The 21,392-nt window shown below is 45.9% G+C and overlaps 1 protein-coding gene across 1 annotated transcript in view; it reads left to right on the top strand.

Annotated features, from left to right (window-relative positions):
- Nucleotides 1-20,729, top strand: part of TMC2 (transmembrane channel like 2) — a gene marked incomplete at both ends in the record, with an annotated part of 35,999 nt that extends 15,270 nt beyond the window's left edge. Inside the window, 11 exons of the mRNA XM_082499174.1 lie at nucleotides 105-252; nucleotides 711-899; nucleotides 2,435-2,614; nucleotides 3,421-3,573; nucleotides 4,956-5,084; nucleotides 8,899-8,966; nucleotides 9,774-10,013; nucleotides 11,698-11,823; nucleotides 16,945-17,023; nucleotides 19,210-19,330; nucleotides 20,476-20,729. Of these exons, the coding sequence (XP_082355300.1) occupies nucleotides 105-252; nucleotides 711-899; nucleotides 2,435-2,614; nucleotides 3,421-3,573; nucleotides 4,956-5,084; nucleotides 8,899-8,966; nucleotides 9,774-10,013; nucleotides 11,698-11,823; nucleotides 16,945-17,023; nucleotides 19,210-19,330; nucleotides 20,476-20,729 (1,687 nt within the window). The remainder of the gene's footprint in view (nucleotides 1-104; nucleotides 253-710; nucleotides 900-2,434; nucleotides 2,615-3,420; nucleotides 3,574-4,955; nucleotides 5,085-8,898; nucleotides 8,967-9,773; nucleotides 10,014-11,697; nucleotides 11,824-16,944; nucleotides 17,024-19,209; nucleotides 19,331-20,475) is intronic.
- Between the last annotated feature and the right edge of the window lie 663 nt (nucleotides 20,730-21,392).

The raw sequence follows: 21,392 nt of genomic DNA, 5'->3' as shown, positions 1-21,392 counted from the left end.
CACCAGTAATCCCAAGCCACCAGCGCTGCTTTGCAAAGCTGAAGGACACGTGGTGGCTCTGTGAAACACTCCCTGACCTTGCCATCACACATGTCCTTGCACAGGATGGCACGCAATGCCAACGAAAGTACAGCAGACGGGGACGATGACAACTTCATTTTTAGCTGGAAAATGTTCACCAGTTGGGACTACCTCATTGGCAACCCAGAGACAGCAGACAACAAGTTTGCATCCATCACCACCAGCTTCAAGGTAAGAGAACTGGCCTAACTGGCATTTCTCTGTCTGCTTCTGGGGATGCTCTCTGTACCTACCATGGCAGAGGTTTAAGGGGAAATCTGGGTACCTGTACAGCATCTCTCCATACGAACAGGGTATAGAGCTGAATCACAGCAGCTCCAGCTCCTGTGCCGTAGGCCACCCCAACAATCTTTTTAGGATTTGAAAAAAAAAAATCTGTTTTACTTCAGAGTGCAATTTCCCCACCATGTTCCCCAGGGACACGGCTGGCTGTTTGCCATTTGATGTTTTCCAGTCAAACCAGGATGCCTGTAAGAAGCTTTGCTTGAGCTTAACACAAACTACCAAGTTCAACATAGCCAGAATAGCATGGGAATACATTTCATAGGGTAGAAAACCATCCAATGTTGTCTTAGGCTTGGTGCTGCAAGGTGCACACTCCAATTCTGTGAGCATCCCTGTTTTTTCAGGAGTCTATCGTGGATGAGCAAGAAAGTAACAAGGATGAGAACATCCACCTCAGAAGGTTTCTGCGGGTTTTGGCCAACGTCCTCATCATATGCTGTTTGTGCGGGAGTGGCTACCTCATTTATTTCGTGGTGAAACGCTCCCAGACGTTTTCCAAAATGCAAAACGTCGGGTGGTATGAAAGAAATGAGGTAAGGAAACTTCGCTTCCAGTTTTCTGCTGTGATAATTTGCCTTGGACATCAGGATAATCATTGCCACAGCTTCAGGACAGCATCCAAGGCAGAGGGATTCCCTACCAGGGCCCAGAAGACCCCTTCAATACCTTTGTACTTGTTTTAGCTGGGAAGCACATTGGTATCAGTGAGAGTTTCTAGGGTAATTTAATGGTTCTTGCAAAGAGGGGAAAGTACTCTTACAATAAATCACAATAAATTAATGGGCTTTTAGTATTTACATCACTGACCATTTTTTAAAGCATCTACCCCAAGTCACATATTACGGCTTATAGATTCTGTTGTACTAGAAAGCTCTCTGGGTGTTAGAAACGTCCATGATCAAACGTAAAGCTAAACTCAGACCTTTGTCATCTATCTTGAATAATGGAAATAAGATTTTACAACCTGCAGAAAAATTTCAGTTGTCAAAATTTTTCTGTATCTGAGTTTGGAAATCTTAAGTTGAAATCTTAAAGTTCTTCACACACACACACACAAAAAAAGGTTGTTTCAACCTAATGAAAGACTTAATTTTAGCATTCTCATGTATTTATATATCAGAGCCAAATTATATTCAAAGCCATGCATTTTCAGAATTCCATCAGAAAACATTAGCAATACTGCAGTTTCTCACAAAATGCTTTGAATTATTTCAGTGAACTTTCCCCAACAAAAAAAAAGTACTATTTAAAAACAAAAAAAAAGGTTTAGTGTCTGAGATTTTGCGGGTGATAACTTGAGATCTGACTATATACAGTCCTGGGTACTGTTCCCTCTACCGCGATGAAAAGCACAGAAGAGAGACCTGTGAGTCACAGCCTGCCAGCGGCTGTACAGACAGAGTCCTCTGCAGGCCAACGGGCACTGTAAGGCTGTAAAAAAAAGATAGAGCCTACAAGTCATGCGTGAGCTAACTCTGACTTCCCAGTGACCTCACTGACCACAGTACAACTTAGCATCTTGCACCATATATAGGAAGAAAAATACCACTAGGACATATTTTCTTGAGCTGCAAAACTGAGTCCTTGATCTGTTTCCATTCAAATCTGTAATTGCTTATTGCAAAAGCAAAGGTGCTGAATGTGGAAAATAAACATTAGCATCAACTAATTATCTTTGTGCACACAAGCCAAGTCTTGCGCTTCCTCTGAAAGTAAAATAAGAACCTCGGAGCTGATGCAAGCAGTACTACGAGGGACTTGAGGAACCTAAATATTCATGAGTCTGGACTGACAGGGAACAAATCCTTCAAAGCTCACCCCTTTGAGATAACAGCAAAAGCACTCCTGCAAGAGCGAGCCGTGCAACCCAGCCCCGAAGTCTGATGCTGTGCCACCCGCGTGCTAAGCGGAGCCAGGAGCTGAGCTTGCTTTGGCTCCCTCCCCTTTATAAATCCTTCAGGAAGCTCCAACCAGTTGCTGATGAGTTGCTGGCAGCCCTCACTCCACTCTGAGAAAGATAGTCGCCGTTGTTTCTACTGGTGGTAATCTCATTTTCCTCACGCGGCAGGTTGAAATTGTGATGTCCTTGCTAGGCATGTTTTGCCCTCCGCTGTTTGAAACTATCGCTGCACTAGAAAACTACCATCCCCGCATCGGGCTGAAGTGGCAGCTGGGACGGATCTTCGCGCTCTTCCTTGGGAATCTCTACACGTTTTTGTTGGCCTTGATGGATGACGTCAACGAAAAAGTAAGAGCTGAGCCAAAACTCAGTGTTCAACTTCATTATCATTGTCCAGAGCCGAGGGTAAGCGTAGCCCGTCCCCGCAGCCAGCAGGGACGATCACCCCCTTTGCAGCAGGTGCTTCCCCTCTCCCCAATCCTCACGAGCACCGGCTGCAGTGGTCTGGAGAGACTCGCAACTCAGAGGGGTTTCCAGAGAGCCTCCAGCTTCTCCTTACAGCCCTGAGAAGAGAGTGGTTATTGTCTCCTATAATCATGGCATATTAGGATAATTTTTTTCTCCGACACCGTTTGCAATTTCTATTAACGCAGGCCCTGAAGGATATAGTTTAATCCTTTTCCCCTGCCCTCCCCTCTTTAATATTATCCTGGTAGCGTGTTGCAGGCAGATAACTGCAGGAAAGGATAAACGTCCAACTGATCTGCAGGAAAAAATGAGCCTGTTTTAAGTTGAGAAGAATTGGAGGAATCAGGGCAGTTTGTTCAGCCCTGAAAAACGATGGAGAAAGGAGGACAGGAGGTCTGGCTCCTCCACATGTGGGGAGCAGGCTGCTAGCTCCCCAAAACTCAATGCCCCGAGCTGCTTTCAGTCTGGAGGGGCTGCTGCTCCCCTGCTCCTGGCAAAAGGGAAGGAGTTTCTGTGCTATTTCCCTTTCCAGTGCCGGCACTGCAATTGTCTGTAAGCAAATGCTTATATAAAGGGTGGTAACTGGTAGGGAGGATGGGGAAACCCAGTGCCTTAGGTCTCTCCAAATACATCCTCTGGGACCCCCATTTCCTGACATTTTTGGCTGCAAGGTCTCTTCGTTGCAGCTGGCTGAAGAGGACGTGGTGAAGAACATCACACGCTGGACGCTGCTTGGCCACCACAACTCATCTGTGGGGAACGGCAGTGCCGCCACCCCACCTCCCCTTGATCCCGCAGACGTGCCCAGGGGACCCTGCTGGGAGACAACTGTTGGCATTGTAAGAAATTCATTATGTAGTAAGTCTTTGGGCTGGTTTGAGGTGGTGGGGTTTTTTTGTGGTGTTGATGTTTTCAGCATTTCCAGGCTTGAAGTTTTCCTTGCAAATGGCATCTCCTTTCCTGACTCTCGCATAGCAACACCAAGGCAGTACAAATCCTTGGCCACAGTTCTCAAGCATTGGTGGTGAAATCCCCAGCTGGACTTGCCTACGGCATGCACTGTTCTGCGGCCCTTTCCATGAAGGGCACAAGAGGCCGGGCAGTCTGCAGCCATGCCTGCATCATGCTTTGGTTCAGATCATGACTGTGCCTTTGAAGGAACCTGTCTTCTCCACTTACTGCTGCGCTTCAGTTCACGTTGCAGGAAGGCTTTGGAGCACATGGGTAAAACCTAACCAGAAGACATGCCTCAAGGGAACTCCTGACACGTCCCAATCACTAACGCATCATGATGCCGTGGGACAAGAGCAGAACTAGGCAAAAATAACCTCCCTGAAATGCATGCAGAGTGGCCTTCAAGTCCTCAGACTTTCACCCCACAAACCCACTGTGCAACCTTCCCACTTCGGGCAACTTTCTTCATTCACCAAGTAGTTCTGCAGTCAGACAACTTAAAAAGTAAAAGCAATTATGCATTGGCTGATACAGCTAGCTAGGGCTTAACCAAGCAACAAGGCTATGCATTAGTGTGTACACCCAATGACTCTTCACTGGCCAAACGGTTTTCAGTCAAGTGGGGAAAGACCAGCCACCATTGCTCCTTGGAAGGGGCTGATCCTCAGTGCAACTGAGCTGTCACCTTGCAAATCCTTGGGTTCCCCCCCCCCCCCCCCTTAAGACTTTTAAACCTTTTCTTGTCAGTGTTTTTCCTTTTGAACCCTTGGGACACCAGCTATCCCCATCCTACAAGTCTTACTTCTACCTGCAATTTTACCCTTCTTGTCTTGCACATCTCCCCTCCCTACACTTCCTCGCAGCTCTTGTTTACAACTGAGCAAATTCCTCAGGAGTCCACAGGAAGGTTATGGAGCTGAGCCATAGCAGAGCTATCCACAGTCAAAATTACCCTCAGTGTATTTATGTTTTACACCAGCATTACCGCAGCATAAACATTCTGCTTACATTTTACATGCTGCCAAAACATATAGCGCAGTCAGTAATTCTAGCAGCGACTACCAGGGCTAATGGCTCTAACAGAGCTCATGGTTCCCAAGCACAGAGGTAAAGCTTCTTTGAAAACAGGCAGGGAGTTTGCTCATGGCATGCCTTTCTGAAAGTTACTGTCATATAAGGACAAATGGCTTAATAAAAAAAATATAATCCCGAATGTGCTACTGAAATTATAAGAGCTAAATGTTTTTTTCCTTGTTTTAAATTGCAGGAGTTTGTAAGGCTTACTGTGTCTGATATCCTGGTGACCTACATAACCATCTTGGTGGGAGATTTCATCCGAGCTTGCTTCGTCAGATTTGTGAATTACTGTTGGTGCTGGGACCTAGAGGCTGGATTTGTAAGTTAATGCCTTATAGCTGAGAAGACAGAAGTAATTTAGGGCCATTAGGTCAAACGCTACAGATTTGTTTTGCATGATTCTAGTGGTCCTCTGATCTTGTCTGATAATTTAATTGGCGTAGGTAGTCTCTGAATCACTTCTCTGGATCAGTCAGTTTCATCCCAGAAAGAACTCTACAGAAATACAGTTCTCTCTCCCACCTCAGGACTTTAAAACACCAAGTTGAGTTTAACAAAAAATAAATTAATCTGATCTTCATTCAGCCGTTAGAACCCCAAACTTTTGGGCCCTTCTATACCTCTTCTCAAAGCCTCGGACCTTCCTGATCGTTGCCCGCCCTGCAGGCAGTAGCACGCTTTACTCACAGCATCTTTTTCTGATGGATGCTGGAAGCTGGTGTTACTTCTGCTGCAGTGGAGCAAGGAGCATTTCCTTCCTCTCTCCCATATGCAGAACACACAACAGCTCTGGACTCTTTGGTATTCATAATGGCTACGTTACCAAAGCAGCTGGTCCTGGAGCTGCACATATACAAAATAAAATAATGAAAAAAAAAAAAATAAAATAGATACACTCCATTGTTTCACATAAGAAGTGGCAGAAACAGATGGATTCAGACAGAGATGGAAATACCTGGCAGGAATACAATTATATCAGTGCACCAGCTGCCCAGCTGTCATACTGGGGGGGTTTCCAGGAGCGGTCTGGAGAAGAGCAGAGGCGGGCTTTGCAGGTGTCTATAGGGGCCTGGTCAAGCAAGGGCAGGCAGGGCACAGCAGGCATTTTGCTGCTTGCGGAGCTTTTTGCATTTCTTCTGAGGAAGGCAGAGGATATTTCCAGGGTGCCCAAGGGATTTTGGAGCTTGCAGGAACTCCCTGGCAGCCAAGCAGCACACAATTGCTCCCATTGCGTGTGCTGACAGATCATGGTCTTGTTGAACCTTCTGATTTCCTCCTCCTGGCTATGTCCTCCTCTCACTTTGTTAGCTGGCTTTGATTTCTTTTTATTTTTTAGGTGCTTTCTTCAAAACAACCTTTAGAAATACCACATGGGGTTTTTCTTCATTCTTAAGATCTCCATTGTAGAAACAGCTGGAGGTATCTTCTGTCCTGCAGGCAATCCTTGATGTATAGAAAAAAAAAAAAAAAGCCCCCATACATTTCCTGGAAATCCATCCTTCACCTCTCAGTGAAATTTAAAAGAGCTGCTTTAGGGCTTATTCCACACTTCCTTCTCTCCTTTCCTGTGTCATTCGGCATCAGCCCAGGCAGGCTGTAAAGTGATTTTTGCACTGAGAAACAAACAGCAATCAGCATCTGTCAGGGGATGACCAGACTAACATGCTGCAAAAGGTCGGTATTCGCAAACGAGCAGTCCAACCCAGCCCCCAAGGAGCAAAGCAAGGCCCTTATTTATTAGGGCTGTTACTTATTACTACTGTTTATTAGCAGTGTTAAGTTGCAGACCATAACATGGGGCAGCACTACAGGGTTCGCACTCTGCGACTGGGCAAAGCCATAACTCTCCTTTCGTGCCAAGCAGCTCCCATGGTAGTAACAGCAAGAAGAAAGCACCGTGGGCTTCCCTCCTCTTTTTCTCCTACATCTTTGGGAGATTCATGTATTTAGCGTATTACTCCACTGGTCCTCTAGTAGGGGTTGGTTGGGTTTTTTTCCCCTGGCCCAGAAATGAAAAAGGAGTGAAGGATGGTTTGGTAACAGCCTTCTAACCCAACCTAGCCAGGGGCACGAGCATAATCATATACGTGTTTTTCTAATGCATACAGTGAATATACGCATTCTCACACAGAAGCACTCGAGGCAGAGGACAGCAGGCACTGAAAGTTGTCTTTGTTTTCATGGGAAAAAGAAGGCAATATTAACCTCTAGCTAAAGATTTGAAGTAGAAATATACTAGAATCAAAAGAACAAAGCAAACAACGTTTGCACCCATCCCTTCCCAAAGCTGTGAGCAGTCAGCGAAGCAAGACTCTGACCAGGCTCCTTCCAAGTTTTCATCATAAGCAACAGACATCTTAAACGTCAACTTTATGAACTGCTTACAGTATTAAGTATGTGCAAACTGGGTGAAAAACAGACATACTGTGCAGGACATTTCAAACATGTAAAGGCATCACCCATCATTTCTTAGAACCACGTTTTCTGCAATGCAGTAAAAAAAATACACGCTTTTTTTTTCCCCCAAGAAAATGAAAAAGAAAAATTTTACATATAGTTCAAGTTGCCAAAAACTCATTTGAGTTTTGTGTGCACAAAGGCAGATATACATAGAAGAAAGAGCAGGTTCAACATAGGCAAATTTACCAGAATAATAATTTATAAAATAGCAAATATTTTCAACAGATTAGAGCAGCCTGTTCTGGATCTACCACCATTAGCACCCACAACAGACAGGTTACTCCATATAAAGCAGTATTTTAATGACTGGCTAGTACAGAGCAAAATGCCACCAGATACCCATCAGGTCATATATTCCCTCATATTTCTCTCCCTTTGCCCTCTCTTTCGGTTCTTCAGCAGCATGCTGCTGCAAGACCTGAAGACATGGGTGTATCTGGCATAGCATTTGCCCTCCAGCTCATCATCATCCTCCTCATTTAAACATTTGATATTTTACCGGGGTAGAACTGTAAGTCCATAGCTGGACACACCTGCTGGAGTGTAAAACCCCGTGCCGTGCCATGGCTCCTTTGCTCACAGCTGCCTTTATATTAGCGGGGAGAAGACAGAAACGCAGAGCAATTCTAAGCACCTCCATACAGAATCACAGAATCGCAGAATTATCAGATTTGGAAGGGACCTCTAGAGATCATCTAGTCCAACTCCCCTGCCAAAGCAGGATTGCCTAGAGCACATTACTCAGAACTGCATCCAGGCGGGTCTTGAAAATCTCCAGGGAAGGGGACTCCACAACCTCCCTGGGCAGCCTGTGCCAGTGCTCTGTCACCCTCACCATAAAGAAGTGTTTCCGTGTATTTGAACGGAACTTCCTGTGTACTAACTTGTGCCCATTGCCCCTCGTCCTGTCACTTGGAACCATTGAAAAGAGCCTGGCTCCATCCTCCTTCAACCCACCCTTTAGATACTTGTACGCCATAATAAGGTCTCCCCTCAGCCTTCTCTTCTCCAGGCTAAAGAGTCCCAGCTCTCTCAGCCTTTCCTCATAAGGCAGATGCTCCAAGCCCTCAATCATCTTAGTTGCCCTTCGCTGGACTCGCTCCAGCAGTTCCCTGTCCCTCTTGAACTGGGGAACCCAAAATTGGACACAGTATTCCAGTTGTGGCCTCACCAGTGCAGAGTAGAGGGGGAGAATGACCTCCCTCGACCTACTGGCCACACTCTTCCCTATGCAGCCCAGGATTCCATTGGCCTTTTTGGCGACAAGGGCACATTGCTGGGCCATGGATAATTTACTGTCTACCACAACCCCCAGATACTTCTCCTCCGAGCTACTTCCCAGCAAGTCCGCCCCTAACCTGTACTGGTGCCTAGCATTCTTCCTCCCCAGGTGCAGGACCTTGCACTTGGTTCTGTTGAACCTCATTAGGTTCTTCTCTACCCATACGTCTTTCCAATTTTCAGCAAGCCAAGAGAGAAGCAGCAGCCGACTGCGCAGTAGCTCCAATTTTGCTTTCGCTGCACTGCTGATGGTCATTCAAGCAGCACGCACGCGGCGGGACCCCTCCCAGAAATCCCTTCGCACCAGCTTTAAACAAGCATCCTCATACCCAGCAGCCAACAACAGTGGGCACCTCTAGCAACAACAAACTCTCCTTTCTTTCCCCATGCAGCCATCCTATGCCGAGTTTGACATTAGCGGCAACGTTTTGGGTTTGGTCTTCAACCAGGGAATGATTTGGTAAGATTTCCGTGGGTTTTTTGGTTTGAGTTTTGTTTGTTTGTTTGTTTTTTATTATTATTTAGAAAACCTGCCAGCAGAGTTAGAAATCTTCCATACCAGCCACAATAACCTTTGGGTTTTGGTTTCTCTGACTGTTTGGCTTTCTGTGCTTGACTATAAAAGTGGAAATTTAAAAACGCCAACTTGCTCATCCAAGAGGAGTAGCAATGGCAGAACTGCAGCATAGAACAGTCTTGCAATCCCTGCCCCACTCTCACTTTCCGGAGTCCTTTTTTTTTTTTTTCTTCCCCCAGTGGTAAAAACACATTAAGATGGTCCATGTACTATGGGAAGAGATCAGAAAGGGCTTTGGGGGCACCACGAGCTTACACGTCAGTGCAAGGGTGGGCATGGAGCCAGCTCAACAGATTGGGCAGGAGAGACAAGTCCCAAAACTGCTCTATGTGACAGCAACCAGGAACTGTTTTGCCCTGCTACGACAGCACAAGAAGCAATAGGCAAGAGCACAAAACCTCCTCTGGAAGCAAGGTTTCTTTTGCCGCAGACTAATGATTTCTGCCCGTTCCCCTACTACATCATCTCTGCAGACTCTGGGAGGTCTCTCCCTGCTGGTTACACTCACCTGATATTTTCCAAGCACTGAGGGATCTGAGACCTCACTGCTCCTTAACGTATGATTACCGTACCCCAACGTGAATGGGTAAATTTCCCACTACATGAACACTTATTTTCCTTCTTCTGAAAACACAAAACCTCTTCCAGTCTGTCAAAAAACAACACCTGTCCTTCTCCTTTTCTTTTCAGGATGGGATCCTTTTACGCACCAGGGCTCGTTGGTATAAACGTGCTGCGCTTATTAACCTCCATGTACTTTCAGTGCTGGGCTGTCATGAGTAGCAATGTCCCTCATGAACGAGTCTTCAAAGCATCCAAGTCTAATAATTTTTACATGGGACTTTTGCTGTTGATCCTGTTCCTCAGCCTCCTGCCAGTGGCTTATACCATCATGTCCCTGCCTCCCTCCTTTGACTGTGGACCATTCAGGTACTAGCATAACACCCAAAACACCAGTTTTCTGCTGCGATACATGAGATTATTTTCGTGAAGTTAGAAGGCCTGGACTCCAGTAGGCACGGTGAAATGCCTCCATTCTCCATCTGGTTAAATCCTTCGCAATGTGAGGCAATGGGCCGTGCTCAGCTGTGGGCAGCACATGCAGATGAAAGCACTAGAGGACAGCAGGGGTGGGACAGCAGGGTGTAGTCCCCAGTAAAAAAAAAAGCAACGGGAGCACCCCTAAGGCTCTCAAGAGCATTGTGGGAGCAAAATGGGGGTCCAAAGCCTCCTTCTAAGACCTTCCACAGAGCCAAGAACTCTCACAGCACAAAATATATTTTATGTGCTGAATTTTATTAGAAAATAGCAGGAAGTGGATAGGTTTGAGCCTGAAGAGTTGAAGCTGTGTTGTTGGGGGGTTTTTTAATGCTTTTTTTTTTTTTAAGTTAGGACAGAATCAGCACTGCACAGAGCATTCAGTGGACCAGATTAACATGCCAATAAAGTCTAATTTGATTGAGTAGCACTATTTCCTGTGCCCATTGAGTGTGACTCAGCAAGGAGCCAGCTTGGAACAAATTGTTCCTGTAGATGCACTGCTTTAGGTTATCCACTTGCTAATGGAGAATGACAATAGAAAGCTAAAAGACTCCAGGGAGAAGGCAAGAGACCAAAATTCCCTCAGTTCTGTAACAAGGACAGGTGTCAACGAGCAATGTCAGAAGATCTGACAAGAAACTTGTTGCACACACGGCTGTCGTTTGGAGATGACTAATCTGCAACGTGAAAGAGCTATTTCAATTCCCAATCAACCCTTCAAAAGCCACTCAGCTTGATTCAGACCCTTGGCACACCTCTCAGCTCATCTGAAAGCTCAGCTCTCCTGGGCTTAAGGCAGTTGATGAAGTTGGGATACCGTTTAGCCAAGTTTGTCTTTATTGACTCTCATCATCAGGACAGAGTCCAACACCTTCCTGAGCAGAATCCTGCAAGATCCCAGGAGGCAACAAGCCTAAAGATGAGGCATAGCACTCTTAGGGTTGAATTCACAGAGCCAGAGATGCTGGGGAGAGAAGAAGGTCAATTACATAATCCAGCCTTTTATAGATTTATGCTCCTTTCATACAGAATACTCTCATCTGTTTTATCAATCCGGTTTGAAATTACTCTTTCGCTGAGTTTCCTATTAAGCAATAATCACAGCTTGCTATTTTTGTCATTACTTAGCAGCTCTTCAAGTTGGCTCATTATTTCAGAAAGCTGGAATTTGTGTATGGAAAGTTTTCTCTACCATGAAAAGGCCATATTTAACAAGCTATTGATCAGAAACGTACGGTTACTGCAATCTGTAGGATTTTATATATTTTGGAGGAGTAAATAGAACTCAAAGGAGCCACACATGGAAATAAGTGTATTATTTCCAGGACCAAGTTTGCCTAGCAAAGATTATTCTTATAATCAATGGGGGGCATGCGGGGAATGGATGGACCAATAGATAATTCAAAATGAAGTCATTCCAGTAGAATTTTTTGTCAAAATCCTTGGTGCCCGACAGCAAGCTGACACTTACAGTAAGAGAGAGGAAACATGCTACTTAGCATTGTTAAATTAGCGGCTATTTTGTCCCTCCAGGAAATACGTACACTCCTTAACTAGCTGTTTGTCTTTCCAGTGGAAAGAAAAGGATGTATGAGGTCATTCAAGAGACCATCGAGCTTGACTTCCCACTTTTTGTTGCCAAGATCTTCAGCTATGTGGCAAACCCAGGGCTGATCATACCTGCAATTCTGCTCATGATGTAAGTTTTCCTTGCAATATCACGTGCCTGGCTGGGAGGAAGAGGTTGGAAAAAATTGCTGGGATGTTAGCGAGGTCTGCTTATAGCTTCTGCTGAGGTAACTGCCTGGATGAGGGCAGAGACATGTTCCCTAACCCATTCCCCCCGTCCCCTTGCCCAACCCAGTTTCCCAAAATTTAAATTACTGACCCAGTTTAACACAACCTTGTAGATGAAGCACATTGCTGACAGAGGCCTCGTGGATATCAAAGCCGTCACAGCTTCCATATGAAACATTTTCTGTAGCCAGCAGGAAATAAATGGACAGTCGCAGCCTAGTGCGTTGTGGAGAAGCAATTTCTGTCACAGCTGGTGGTATTTGCAGCACTGCCAAACCAGGGTGTTCAAAAATTTGACATTCCAAAAATATGAAGATGTGTGGTTTTGGTTTGGGTTTTTGGTTCTCCCCTTCCCACCTCCCCCGAATAATACATTGGAATCTGTTTCGGTACTATCTGATCATTTCAGCTTTGAAACCATGCTTAATTCCTAGCACCTTCAGCATCACTAGGACCAGGACAGTTATCTTTTTTTCCTTTTTAAAGAGATATTTTTAGTTTTGTTCTCAGGATTTCCATAGCTATCAAAATGAGTGGGAGAGCTGTGGCCAAATTTTGCAGGCAGCTTTGAACACTCCAGACTAAACAGTGGGAGACTCACAGAGAGCTGTGTAGCGTATTACATATGCTTGGCTGCTCGGACTCTTTCTTGGGCATCCACACACATTGGAGATGGACCTCTGGGCTGATCCAGTACAGCCACTCTTAGGCACTGTGATCCTCCATTCTGAATAGGTTACACCAAAGACAATGCCATTAAATCAAATCAAATACAAGTTCCCGTGTTATGAAGTTTCTCAGCCTGAATTTTTCTCAACCTGAGAAAAGTTCCAATTAAACTGAAAGTGATCTGTCATCCCTCTACCTGCCTCAAACTACTTACTCATTTTAACCTAAATAAAGATGATCAGATACTGTAACTCATGCAGACAGATCCTACCCTTAGAAGAATCAGATCAGATACATGCAGGAGACAAGAAGTCTCATGCTACATCCCTAGTACAGACAAGCATATTATTGAGTTATTAGCTCTATCCCTGCAGGCTTCACAGTAGCACTAGCAGATGCTAACACAAACATGAGATGAAGAGCGCAGAACTAATCAGCCCAAATGGATGACCTTTATGAAAGGGCTGCAGGTCAGGTTTCTGGGGCTTTGATGTAACTCAAAAAAATAAAAAAAAAAAAAAAAGGTGGTAGGAGAGCAGTAGACCTTTGAAAATAACGTTTTGTTCAGTGACAGTCTCCTGCCCTTTCTTCCACTGACAGCCAGGACAGGGAACAACATAAGAACAGTTTATCTGCTGAAGAGACACCTTTTATCACCCTTTCCCAGTCTAGGCTATTCCCACACCAGAGCCTTCCCATCCATCCGTCTCTCCTCAAGGAACCATCTTGCCTCTGCCCTGATCCCCTCTGCAAACTGAGAGATACCCTATGTCCACATTACCTAAAACATCCTTGTTTCCCGCCCAGATACACTGCCTGTGCGGTCTTTGACAATATTAGATATATGTGATTTCTAGTCATCCAGCTACCGAGAGAGTCACAGGCCTAAAATAGTGGGTGCCCCCATGCTGCATGGACAAATCAGACCAACAGCCCCTTGGCAGAAGCTCTTGCATGTCCCCAGAGCATCAGGTGTCTTGCAGAAGCACTGCTCGCTATGTGTGCTCACTATGTCTGGGATAATCCCAGACAACGTTACAGCTACCCTACAAGGACGTTTCCTAAGACTTGGGTCCTTTTGTCACCTTAGAAAATTTACAATTAAGGAACGCAAATTTAGCAAGCCATCTTTGTACGCCTACAAAAGTGACCTAAGTATACAAGAAGACAGAATCTAATTACCCCAATTAAAATTTTGCCAGAAGAGCAAGACAACAATAGTTTTGTTTACAGTCCTGTAACCGATGGCTACCAGTGGCCAGCAACTTAGGTTTACATTGCTTTCACCATTTTCTCCAGAAAGTAGATAACTATAAATCAGAAACAAGTCCCCCAGTTTCCTACCTCTCCTTGAAAGTCTTCTGCTTCTGCCGCTACTTCTGCCACGGTGCAGACAGGTAGACAGGGTCAATCTGCAGCCAGTCCTTACACTGATCCCCATCCAGCTTGCCAAGAGATTAAAGTCACAGAAATGCAACTGCTGGAGCTTCATTTGGTCCTGATGAGCAGAGAGCCAGCAGCTCTCAAAGTAGCAGGCAAGGCAATCTACAATGCAGCCTAAATAACAAATAGCGTCTACAAAGAGCAACAGGTGTATCGTAAATGGACAGTCAGTTGATTTTGATGGCTGACACTCAAATAGCGTGTTTTCTGCTTCTATGGACTGAATTAAGTAATTTTCCTCGAGCCATGATAACCCCCTCTCTTTTTCCAGGTGCAATCCAAAATGCCTTTTCTATTTATTTCTGTTCTTGGCTTCTGATCCCAGACAATGATGGGGTCCAGCAGATGACACTGGTGTCAAACTTACTGTCATGTTTCTAGCTGCCTGGGGACAAGGGTAAAAGGAAACAGAGCAAGAAGCATCAGAGACACTTTGCACATAGGCTTACAACCTAGTCGCGTTTGGGTTAGGAGCAGGTTTTCAAGCCATGGCTTGCAGAGCTTCCTGGCAGAAGCTAGAAGCACTTCACTGCATCAAGGGGAAGGAGAAAAAGATACAGAACTACCGTGCAGGCTAGAGAAGGACAGTGACCCACACTCTCTCCCCAGCTCTCAGGGAGCAGTAAATCAGAGAAGAGGGGTGCCAGGGCCACGCAGCATCCATGCTAAGCAGCTCAAGCATAAGGGGGCATCCCCAGGCTCATTTTAGAGGCAGGTGGATGTAAAGCCCCCAGGCTCATTTTAGAGGCAGGTAGATGTTAAAAGTGGGTAAACTCTATTTGCTAATGCTCACTTGAGTTCCCAGCAAAGTTTACACCTCTTCATGCTGCTGCTCACAGTCAGACCAGGACATGGCTTTGCTCTGCCTTTTCTGGGAGCCAGCACTAGCATTGTGAATCAGGAACACAATAGCAAATCCAGCACACCTGTAGGACCTCAGCAGGACACTGGCATGCACCTTGGAGGACCATCCAGGTTGCTTCAGCATTGCTGAGTCTTGACCTGAACAACCCAGTCCAAATCTGCCTAACTACCTGCAGATTTGAACTGCAGCAAAGCCATCCCCCCAAATCCCCTTTCTGTGGCACTGCCCCTTTCCCTCTCAAGACCCCTTAAGGGCAACTCAGTCTTGGACAATCTCAACTTCCCTTGGGCAATAAACCTGCAGTAAACCAAGGACAGAGGAAACTTGGGCTTAGCCTGCAAACAAAGCAGGCTCATATCTCACGACATTTGGGCGAGGGACCTGGTGAGTTGACACCCTTCCCATCAATGCCCCATTAAACACAGGAGTCAGCAGGGAAGGAAGATGTGGTGGTTGGAGATGGTGCTGTCTGCTGATGCAGAGGGTGCGAAAGGACTGAAAAAGGAATGGGAATGGATTTGTTCAGTTACTCAATGAATTTGAGAAGGCAGATCAGAAATAGAGCCCATGGCATCCCAGATGGCTTTGACCAGGTAGATCCAGTTATCTTTATGAAAGCAGTACAAAGCAATATATTTCCTATGCAATGTTTGACAATGTAGAAGAAATAAAACTATTTCATCCTTAGAGAAAATCAAAAATAAGAATTTTCAAACTCACCAAGACTGAGTTTTGGGTTAATACTAGGCAAAAGAAAGCAAATGTGTTTCCTCCAGACAGATCCCTGAAAAAAGGAAACGTCATCCAAAGTACCCCCTTCTGATCTCCCACCTGGAAATCAAAACGCTGGTACATTGTGCCTAGTTGGGCTTAGAGTCAGGTACTCTGCTGACAAAATCCTCGAGCATGGTTTGAGGATGCTGAACAGGGGCAGCAGCCACACAAGCAGGTTATGAACTGTCAGAAAACCCTTTTTGTTTTTTTTTCAGTCCACCTTTTTCTTTCTTTCCCCTCCCCCCCTTTTTTTTCCCCCTTTTACAAGAGAATTTTCTACTTTAAAAAAAAAAATATAAAATCTGTAGCGATGAACTGAACAGCTGGTGCTTTTCTTGGGAATGGCTCAGAGTTACCGAGCAGATGATGTTTATAATTTAGAAGAATAAAAGCACTCTAAAAAACCAGGAGGAGACATTTTTGACAACCAAAAATATTACTGGCTGGAGAGTGGCATCAGCGGCGAGACAGCCCCAGACACTTGGGCGGGTTTTAAAACATGCGCCACTCTGTGCGCCAAAGGCTGGCTGCCAGCGCGCCCTCTCCCATCCCGCTCCCCTTTCAGTTCCCTCCAGCTTGGCTTGGTTTTTCCCTAGCTTTGGCGTGCCCTTTTAGCAGAAGAAGGGATTGAAACCAAAGCCAATGGCTCTGCTTCAACCTGGCTCCTGCTCACCCTCAGTTCCCATCTCTGCTCGCTCCTGACAGCCCGTTCCCAGGATGCAGGAGGCAGCCAGTCCTGGCCGGGGGAGAAGGCAGACTGTGCCTTGGGGACTGTTCCACGCCACTGTTTTCCTTGTTTCCTAGTTTTGGGGTGGGGTTTTTTGTTTGTTTTGGTTTGGTTTTTAAGTTCCCTGTGTGACCTGGTGTCTGTTTTGATTTTCCTTTGAGTCCTTGAGAAAGCCATGTGTTTTATCAGCTGAGTTGGTTTTCATCCACGTATTGAGTTGAATGAGCCCACCACCAAGGAAAGATCCAAGGGCCAAAACCTGTGCAAAGGAAGCAGAGGGAGCCCATGGCCAGCCAAGGTGGAGGCAGGATGGTCGTTTTTCTTCTATTTGAGCAGAAATGAGCTACTGGGCTGGCTCAGCCCATCTTAGCAGACTGTGCCACAAGGCAGCCTGAATTTTTCCTAAGTCTTGAGCCTCTAAAGGCAGTTTGGAGACAGCTGGTGGGAAAACTAGGCATGCAAAGGTAGGCAAAAATTAAATGCTCCCTGTAAAACTTTCTCTCTCCCCTGATCCGATCACTACAGCAACACATTTGTTTTTGTAGCCTCGCCATCTATTATCTAAACGCTGTGGCTGAAGCGTACCAGCGCGCCAATGCAGAGCTGAAGAAGAAAATGCAAATGGTATGTACTGATCTGGCAAAGCCATCTTTGAAACACTATGCACTTCAAGTTTAGTGTGCAACATATACTTTTAAATTGCTCTTCACTTCTGAACACTTTAGTGACAAAAGGAGAAGACCCATTTTGTACTTGTTCAGTCCTCTCTGATGGCATTTAATGGCTAACTGCAGAGCGGTCACATCCCATAATAGGCTGCTATTTCATACATCAAAACTACAGAGAGTTTTCCCGTAAAGTGTGCTTTCCACCTACAAAAATAAGTTACCTCAAAGTTCAAGTAACGTTTTGGAGCCTAAGATTTCCCAGGCACAATGATAAGCCTGTCAAAACCACAGCCAGATTTTGCTCAAGCTGAAGAGCAAAGAGCCATAAATAACAACATGGCAATAACATTTTTTACCAGTAATTCTCAAAGCGCTTTACAAAGGAGGCCGGTGTCTGTCTCTGCCACGCAGATGGGAAAAGCAAGATACAGGTGGATGCAATGATTCAAATTAGCAGGGGGAGGATTTGGACCTCATGATATTCAGAACTGGGAGAGGTTGCAACATGCAGAGGACCATAAAGCAGGAACCCTTGAACTAATATAAATTAGCTCTGGCAGCAGAATTGCTGCAAAAGCACAGCTCTACTCAGATAATGAGTCTCAACGAGAAACAGCAAAGGTGTCCTGCCCCCAGGGCCTGTGCTGGTCTGGCAGCACCCGTTTCCCCCAGAGTTTTCCTGGTGGGTCTCTAACCCTGTGCTGTTTTATACTATGTAGGAGTGTCCAAAGTATCTAGTATTGCATCAGGAGAGGATATGATGCCACCAAAGGATTGGTATCAGCCATTTTACTGGTACAGGGCAGGATTCAAGCCAAGGAGGCAATGGAACATCAAGCAACACATTGCATAAAGCTGAGATTGGTGCAACATTAAAAGTAAGGATGTAAGCACTGAGAAATGAGACTCCATAAAGTACACCTGAATGCTCCAATTCAGAACTGATCGCTCATGCATACGGCTTAAAAAAGGGGTCTTGGTGCTTAGGGCACCCTCAAGTATTGCAAGAGTCGAACACATGCTACAGCACGCTTGGAGTTGGAGGCACGTAGTCTATTTCACTGGTTGCAACCAAGGTTTGAGGGAACACAAACCTCCATGGAGAGGCCACAAAGCCAGGCCAGGTGCTACCCAAAGGAACAGCAACATTTCCAGACAAGCATGTGCCTTTGCACAGACCTTGCGTATCTTTGTTGCACAGGCACCTGTAGGTTTGCTGAGGCAGCCAAGCCTGGCGAGAGGAAGGGTACACAGCAGGGCTGGGGAAAAGGGAGGGTGTCAGCACAGCCCCAATGCTTAGGGAGCGAGGGGTGGGAGCTGCCTGGTCACGGCAGGGGTAGTCAGCAGTTGGAGCCCACCAGAGACCCCTGTGTGGTGACCTGTTGACCTCAGAGTCATATGCCGTGGCTGCCCTCAAAGTCTGCCAGGTTTGCCGAATGGATGGCTGCTCTGTGGGTTGGGACCTCTCAGCTGCAGCAAGGCCACGAGCTGCCTTGGACCCCATGGCCCCAGCACACAGTCCCCTCCATTGGCAGATCACCCTTTTGGGAGGATGGACGGAGCCAGAGTAGAGTCCATCTAAGCTTTCTTACTGCATAAGAGAGGGAAGCTTCTCCCTTCCCCACCCAGCATGCTTGTCCTGAGCAAAATCAGCCCCCAGGTATTTTCTTCTCTCTGCCATCCAAAAGGAAGTCTCTTGAAGATCTAAATGCATGCAAGTAAAACCAAAGACAGCCCTACAGCCCATCCCCATGCTGCCATGCCTTCCTTCTCTGGCATTTATCACTGGCATCCTTCCTCCCAAGAGGTCCACATTTAAAACAAACCAAAACCCTGGGCAGGGCAGATTGGCAGTAGCAGAAACACACAGACAGCCTGGTAGACATAAACCATGTCATCAGTGAGTGCTTTGCCCTAACAGGAGCAGAACCGTGACTTCCCAGGCTCTCGGTCCTGTCTGGGATATGCTTTCTTTCCATAAAACCCTTGGTCACCAGACCAAGGTTCTGCAACGCTGAACTTGGCAGAGAGATTACATTCATAGCAACAAACACCTCACCAGACAAACCATGACACCAGGCCACCATTTCATGGATTACATCTGCAGTTTCAAACTAAAACCGGTACTTCTTATTGATGCAGCAACGCGAAGAGGAGAAAAACAAGAGAAACAACAAAGCAAGCACTAACCCTGTGCTGCAAGATCTGGAGGATTTACTTACACCAAGTACGAAGAGCGAAAGTCAGCCCAAACAAGGAGAAGGTAAAAAACTAAATAACCACCCCTCAACCCTCCTGAAAAGGCTCCTTTTGTCAGCAAATGATGCCTGGGAAGGACTGAGAAACTGGGGCAATACACCTTTGCAAGGGATCGGATAAGTATAACTAGCACAGATTTTGTGAGCTTACAAAAGCCCACCTGCCAATGGATGTGCAGGAAGGATGTATTCTTAGACTGGGTTATGTCTCACACAGGCTTATCACAGTGTGGGAATTGTAATCCAAAGTTATGACTCAAATCCCAGCTATCAACCATGCTGATCATGATTGTTTCAACCAACAATTTATTCCGGAAACAGTGCTGAAACTGCAGCATTGTTTCTGGATTGATGAGTCAAGCCAGACACACACTTTTTCCAAATTGAGGTTTTCATTGGAAAATTCATTATGAATGAGACAAAAGCTTTTTTCAGGACTGCATTGGTCTCAGGGCAAATAAACACATGCAGTAAGCTCTGCCGAGGGGGGTCTGTGAATGGGCAGAAAAATGTGGGAGGAGTCATTGGCACCAGGGCCCAGGCACTCTTGAGGAAGACCCATCCTCCAGGCTCAGTCTGAAACAGCCCTTTCCTGACCACCAGAGCCTCCTGCTCTCATTTGCGAGAAACAGAGCAACATGTGTTAAAGATTTTGAATTTATCTTGATGCAGATGATAACAGCAGATTAGTGCCACCATAACCCTCTCGCGTTTAGATGGGCCTGCTTCTTGGAGAGGCTGAGACGAGCTGGAAAGTTCAGGCCAACCCAATACAGGTTATCCCCAGAACAGACCCACAGCACTTATTTAAATGCAAATAGTGATGGCAGCATTATGAGTGCATTGAAAATAAAGACTAAAATCAGCAATTACCCATGAACCCCCACAAGTCTAGATGTGTACCAGCAGTGCTGGTCAGACTATCATCTCTTATAAACGCATCAGTATGAACCTGCAAAGAGGACTCAGGCAGCAGAGACACATACTGGCTGTTGGCCGGGGGCTAACGGTCTTATTTATGGTTTCTTCACTCAAACACAAATCCCCAGACGCTTGGGTTATTGCACACAGAAGAAACAGCAGCTACGGGGGAGAGGAAGGCAGGCAGTGTTTCCTCTCAAGAAAATAACATTCATAATCTTTGCTTTAGACAAGAAAATAGAGTCTCCTAATAAAACCAGCTCTGATGGGAAACAAGGCAAAGCAACAGCCCTGGACGGCAGCCCCATGACTGGTGGGAGAGGAGCAGTGTTCACCCCTCCGCCGCACGTGTTTGTGACACAGCCACCAACACGGGGTGTCCGGCCACCTTACCCTGGTCAGCCCAGGCCAAGGGGACACCCAATGGGACCAGTCCCTGGAAGGGGGAGAGGACAGCCAGGCTACTCACACACTGCTCGATAAGCTCAGTGATGTTTCTCCTGTTTGACATTAAAGTAGAGGTGCTGCATGAACTGTCGTAGTTTTAGTAGGAAATGATTACTGTATTCTGGTCATCCACCCATGACGAGCTGTATCTGCCAACACTGGCTCTATCTAAATCAGGTTTTTTAGAAATATTTTGGAGTTGTGACCCTTAATAGCCATGCTGATTTTGATCATGAAGACAGGAGGACGTCAGGATGAAAAATCATCTGTGGCATTGCTAAATTACTACATTCAGGATGCAACCCTGTGGCCACAAACAGCAGCACAGTGAGCTCGCTCTGTGGTGTGAGTACTTGTCATTCCCTTCAAAGGCTTCTTCAGTTAATAAAAAGTAGTGTGAGTTTACCTATAATTTCAACAAAGATGGGGTGGTTTGTTGCTGGGTTGTTTGGTTTTTTTTCCCTGTCCCTCAACCTGAGGAATTAAGTATTTGTTTAAAATAATGTGTCCCTTCCCAGCTGCATGGCAGTTGTTACTAGGAGTAGAGGACTCCTACTAGGCCAGCACAGGAAGAGGTTTTGTCAGCTGTATTTCTTCCAGCCTACCACCTCCAAACATTCATCTTTCTGTTTCAACCCTGCTGTGTATCTCACCACCGCTTTCCCTGGGTTTCTGCTCTGCTCCTCTTTTCATAGCCTG

The sequence above is a fragment of the Vanellus vanellus genome (assembly GCF_965231255.1).
Source record: "Vanellus vanellus genome assembly, chromosome: 2".
Lineage (NCBI taxonomy): Eukaryota > Metazoa > Chordata > Aves > Charadriiformes > Charadriidae > Vanellus > Vanellus vanellus.
This window is presented reverse-complemented; position numbering and strand designations above follow the sequence as displayed.